The sequence below is a fragment of the Schistocerca nitens genome, chromosome 2 (assembly GCF_023898315.1).
Source record: "Schistocerca nitens isolate TAMUIC-IGC-003100 chromosome 2, iqSchNite1.1, whole genome shotgun sequence".
Classification (NCBI taxonomy): domain Eukaryota; kingdom Metazoa; phylum Arthropoda; class Insecta; order Orthoptera; family Acrididae; genus Schistocerca; species Schistocerca nitens.
The window spans coordinates 682,943,495-682,949,494 of record NC_064615.1 but is presented as its reverse complement, the minus strand read 5'-3'; the positions used below and the strand labels follow the sequence as shown (position 1 = coordinate 682,949,494).

The following is a 6,000-nucleotide window of genomic DNA, read 5'->3' as shown; positions in this document are numbered from 1 at the left end:
ATAGCTTAAAAAGTTTCACTTACTACAGTGAATCAGTTGCATAGTCACACTCCGACATGCATTCCAAATAAGATTAAGTACAACATAAAAGTGCTTAATACATTAAATATGTTAACAGAAATGGAGGAAGCTGCATTAAATCATTTTATTATGATTTGGAATGTGATGCAGAAGCTGTTACATACCTGAAGAACCAGATTTCTGCATGTTGTAATTATAATTATTTTACTACAATGTGATCCATGACTTTAAGAAATTGCTGTGAATTGCAAACCATACCAAATTCAGGCAAAAGTATTTGTACTTTTATTTAATATTTTACAGATTCTCCTATATGTCTTCTTACATACAGGTACAGAAGGAAAATATTTTTAAAAATTGTTGTTGACACACAGGCCAATCACTCCAAACAATTTCAAATTTATTATAGTCCTACCGAAATAAAAAAGAACTTTCATGCTGAGCTTCCTCATTAGCCAGAATTCAGTCACAGACACTGTACTTACATAGCACTTGTGTGACTATGTTCCTTTGCTTTATGGTTTGTACTATGTAGTATATCCACAAACACTCTTTAAACATTCATTTCATTATTCTTAAATGAGTCATGATGAGAGATTTATATACAAATATATTTAACATATAAAACAGCCTTACTTACTAAAATGTTATTAGTTAATTTCTTCAACAAAATTTAAATATAAGCATACATAAATAATACCAGTCTTCTGACACAAAGTATTTACAATGAGATTTTTCGGCACTTACACTCACATAATGCTTTCTGAGATGTAATTAAATATTAAATCTTCATTGGTCTGTTTAACTGAGCATGATTTCTTAATGAAACCAAGAGCATACACATTTTATTGCATCAGACCAGCTTGATACTCAATCATATTTTGGATTTTCTAAGACATATAAGTACAACTATTATTTGTTGCTTCTATAGTCACTTGGAACCTTAATGTCAGTTAGGCACTGATACCTGCAAGCAAATCCACAACTTGCACTAAAATGTTTACACACCACAATTCTTTCAGATGCAGTAGCAAGTTTTTGTGCATCTTTTTATTGTATATGAACAAATTCAATATGTCTTCACTTTTGTGGCAACTGTCAGCAAGGCTTAAAGTCTGTGTTGATGGATTTTCAGAAAATCCATACAAAAGACCAATAAAATAGATTGAATATAAGAAATGCAATGGGAAACACGATTCGACTTCGTTTGTCTATCCATTGAGATATCTCCTTAGGTGTCATTGTTGTGAAAGATGCTGGTTGTGATTGTGATGTCTGGTTGCTTGAAGGCACTGGGAGACTGATCACACAGTTCCCATCACCATTTCCAGTGGGATTGGGAACATCAAGCAAGCTGGATACAGTCTGGAATTAAACAATGAGTTAAAATTAATATTATAGTGAGATACATTATTTTTGAAGTAGAGAAGGAACATTAAGACCTAAAACTGTATAAATTATATTTCCCTTCTAGTGGTTCTGATGAGATATTCTAGACCGAATGCACCCATAAGAAACATCACCAATATTTTGAATTCAATTGCCTAAGAGAATTCTTTCATAATCGAGACTAATAGAAATTTAATCTCTAGAAATACTTATTCTGCTTTTGCTAAAGAGACAGTAGTGTCATATCTCAAGGATAACTTGAAGTACTTAATTCTGGGCAGGAGTGTTTAGAAGAACTGCAGCTCAAGTTAGAGAACAATTGACCAAGTACTGAGTAAATATTTACCTAGTATAACAGTTCATGATGAGAGGAACCCTCCATGGTATAACAGTCACAGTACAGAAACTTCTATAAAAACAACAACTTCTGCACAAATGTGTAAAACAAGGCACAGAGCTCTAGAATGAGAGATGCTAAATGAAATGCATTTGACTGTCAAAAAGATATTGCTTGAAGTGTTCACAACCACAACAGACTGTTGTTGAAAAACATATCACAAAGCGTCAAAAAAATTCTGGTCTTATGTTAAGACCATTAATGGCACCAAAGTTAGTGTCAAGACACTCTTGGATGGGGGGGGGGAAAAAAAAAAAAAAAAAAAAAAAAAAAAAAAAAAAAAAAAAAAAAAAACCTTTAGAAAACTGTGGAGCCTAGTTCCATCAAAATGGAAAATGTATTTAAAACCCAAATGGTGCAATTTGAAAGAAAATCATTAGAATGAAGATACATAAAAATATCTTGCAGTGATCAGGAGCTCCTGGAAGCAAACCATGTAAAGTTCTTAGGCCTAAACCCTGGCAAAAATTTAAATTAGAAGGTACACATAGACTTCTTAGCAAATAAACTGAGTAGCTTAGCATTTGTAACTTGTATTTTGTTAGGTGTCTCAAACACAGACACCAAGGAGATAGTCTTATCACTGTTACTTTGAGCTGGTTATTTGTTATTGCATAAGCTTCTTGGGGCGTTTTGAGTGCTACAGCCTTACCAGAAACTACCTTCCTGTGGCATGAGTACTTATAAACAAAGTTCACACAGGAACTAAATAAGAACTACTATCATCTACAACTTCACTAAAATGAAAAGTAAGATAACAAATTACATCTCTATGAGCTATAATTGTCATCATTGCTCACGCGTGACTGTGTATAAGGCTATAGACAATGTTGAGTTGTTGACTGCTGTTATCACAGCTAAGAATAAAGTTAAAGTTAAAGGCATCACTTCTTGTGCTGTTATTGATGGACTGTGCGTGTTTTTAGACTGTAGATTTGACTTTGCTTTAAGTCAGGCTGGTGCTACTCCACCTGGCAACTGTAATGGTTGGTTAACTGTTGTGTTTGCTAAATGTGGAGGCAAAAGTGTGTACGGTCACGTTGAGAGTTTTGCTCATAGAGATGTAATTTGTTACTGCAATTTTCATTTCAGTGAAGTTGTAGGTGCTCTCTGGGTTCTCTGTGGCGCCCCTGTGTCTCTAGGTGTCTCTGTGAATGTGTGTGTCTCTGTGAGAGGTGTTAAAGACATGCTGGCTTAAGTAACACAACCACTTAAAGAAGCTGTTAGTTTCTGGTGAGGCCGGGTGTGGCACAGGGCTTAGTATCACTAGGCGCATCAAGGAGAAAAATTCATTTCCGGTTGTGCAATGGCATTGCAAAAGAAAATGATTAGAAGCAAAGGATTTCTGATGGTCCACTTTCTTTTTTTAAATTCTATCCTTCCTTTCCCTGTACACATATGAGGTTTGGATTTTATTACAGGAGAATGACATTCACTTGTACCTCTCTGTTTTCAGCATAACTACAACACTCATCACAGCAAGAATTTTAAATTTCTAACACAATTTCTGAGGGATGAAGTAGTGAAGGCAGCAGACGATCAAGTAGGTAAAAAGACGAGGGCTAATAGAAATCCTTGGGTAACAGAAGAAATATTGAATTTAATTGATGAAAGGAGAAAATATAAAAATGCAGTAAATGAAGCAGGCAAAAAGGAATACAAACGTCTCAAAAATGAGATCAACAGGAAGTGCAAAATGGCTAAGCAGGGATGGCTAGAGGACAAATGTAAAGATGTAGAGGCTTGTCTCACTAGGGGTAAGATAGATAGATACTGCCTACAGGAAAATTAGAGAGACCTTTGGAGAGAAGAGAACCACTTGTATGAATATCAAGAACTCAGATGGAAACCCAGTTCTAAGCAAAGAGGGGAAGGCAGAAAGGTGGAAGGAGTATATAGAGGGTTTATACAAGGGCGATGTGCTTGAGGACAGTATTATGGAAATGTAAGAGGATGTAGATGAAGACAAAATGGGAGATAAGATACTGCGTGAAGAGTTTGACAGAGCACTGAAAGATCTGAGTCGAAACAAGGCCCCGGGAGTAGACAACATTCCATTAGAACTACTGATGGCCTTGGGAGAGCCAGTCCTGACAAAACTCTACCATCTGGTGAGCAAGATGTATGAGACAGGCGAAATACCCTCAGACTTCAAGAAGAATATAATAATTCCAATCCCAAAGAAAGCAGGTGTTGACAGATGTGAAAATTACCGAACTATCAGTTTAATAAGTCACAGCTGCAAAATACTAACGCGAATTCTTTACAGACGAATGGAAAAACTGGTAGAAGCGGACCTCGGGGAAGATCAGTTTGGATTCCGTAGAAATGTCGGAACACGTGAGGCAATACTAACCTTACGACTTATCTTAGAAGAAAGATTAAGGAAAGGCAAACCTACCTTTCTAGCATTTGTAGACTTAGAGAAAGCTTTTGACAATGTTGATTGGAATACTCTCTTTCAAATTCTGAAGGTGGCAGGGGTAAAATACAGAGATCGAAAGGCTATTTACAATTTGTACAGAAAGCAGATGGCAGTTATAAGAGTCGAGGGGTATGAAAGGGAAGCAGTGGTTGGGAAGGGAGTGAGACAAGGTTGTAGCCTATCCCCGATGTTATTCAATCTGTATATTGAGCAAGCAATAAAGGAAACAAAAGAAAAGTTCGGAGTAGGTATTGAAATCAATGGAGAAGAAATAACAAATTTGGGGTTCCCAATGACATTGTAATTCTGTCAGAGACAGCAAAGGACTTGGAAGAGCAGTTGAACGGAATGGACAGTGTCTTGAAAGGAGGATATAAGATGAACATCAACAAAAGCAAAACGAGGAGAATGGAATGTAGTCGAATTAAGTCGGGTGATGCTGAGGGAATTAGATTAGGAAATGAGACACTTAAAGTAGTAAAGGAGTTTTGCTATTTAGGGAGTAAAATAACTGATGATGGTTGAAGTAGAGACGATATAAAATGTAGACTGGCAATGGCAAGGAAATCGTTTCTGAAGAAGAGAAATTTGTTAACATCGAATATTGATTTAAGTGTCAGGAAGTCGTTTCTGAAAGTATTTGTATGGAGTGTAGCCATGTATGGAAGTGAAACATGGACGATAAATAGTTTGGACAAGAAGAGAATAGAAGCTTTCGAAATGTGGCGCTACAGAAGAATGCTGAAGATTAGATGGGTAGATCACATAACTAATGAAGAGGCATTGAATAGGATTGGGGAGAAGAGAAGTTTGTGGCACAACTTGACTAGAAGAAGGGATCGGTTGGTAGGACATGTTTTGAGGCATCAAGGGATCACAAATTTAACATTGGAGGGCAGCGTGGAGGGTAAAAATCGTAGAGGGAGACCAAGAGATGAATACACTAAGCAGATTCAGAAGGATGTAGGTTGCAGTAGGTACTGGGAGATGAAGAAGCTTGCACAGGATAGAGTAGCATGGAGAGCTGCATCAAACCAGTCTCAGGACTGAAGATCACAACAACAACAACAACAACAGAATGTTTGAAGTCCTATGATCGAAGGTCACAGTATGTGGCGATAAAAATTTACATTAAACTAACAGATTATGTTTATTGTACTTGGAGCTTGGTTTGTTGAAAAGACTGCTCCTTACTCTTCTGGTGACAAAGTGTTATTAATACTATTTGTGACATGACATTCATTTGTTATCATTTGGAGAGAGAAGTTTGATCATGAGTCACACTTAAAGGGCACATGCACGGTGACTGGTGAGGTTGGCTCAGCCAGGCAGCAGGCAAGAGGAGGATGGAAAATGGCAGCGAGCAAGTGGTCAGTGGCAGACCGTTTCACATAAACCTGCCAGTTTCAAACAGCTGATGGTTATGTGACATCATGTGGGTGTAACCCATTCCACCACATGGCTTTAAGACAATGCTTTATCCATGTTTGCAGGGATTATATGCAAACGAAAATTAGTATTAAAAGTATGGTATGGCAAATGAAAGAGGCTGAGATGCTGATACGATTTATATGAATTTTATATCAAAATATTTTAATAAATAAATCTGCAATAAGTGCAATTTACTGAATAATTTATAACCTTTGAACCAATCCAAGTACAAAGTAGAGCAATTGCTCATTTTAAAGGTCTCATTGAAATGTAACAACTGACATACTTGTATAATTTGCAGCATAAATATTGCACTGGTAAAACACCAATTTTATTA

General features: G+C 36.6%; 1 protein-coding gene across 1 annotated transcript in view; it reads right to left on the bottom strand.

Annotated features, from left to right (window-relative positions):
- The window catches only part of LOC126234555 (pH-sensitive chloride channel 2-like), a 279,036-nt gene continuing 273,036 nt past the window's right edge, over nt 1–6,000 (bottom strand). The window contains exon 10 of the mRNA XM_049943255.1: nt 1–1,386. Within this exon, the coding sequence (XP_049799212.1) occupies nt 1,153–1,386 (234 nt within the window). The 3' untranslated portion in view covers nt 1–1,152. The remainder of the gene's footprint in view (nt 1,387–6,000) is intronic.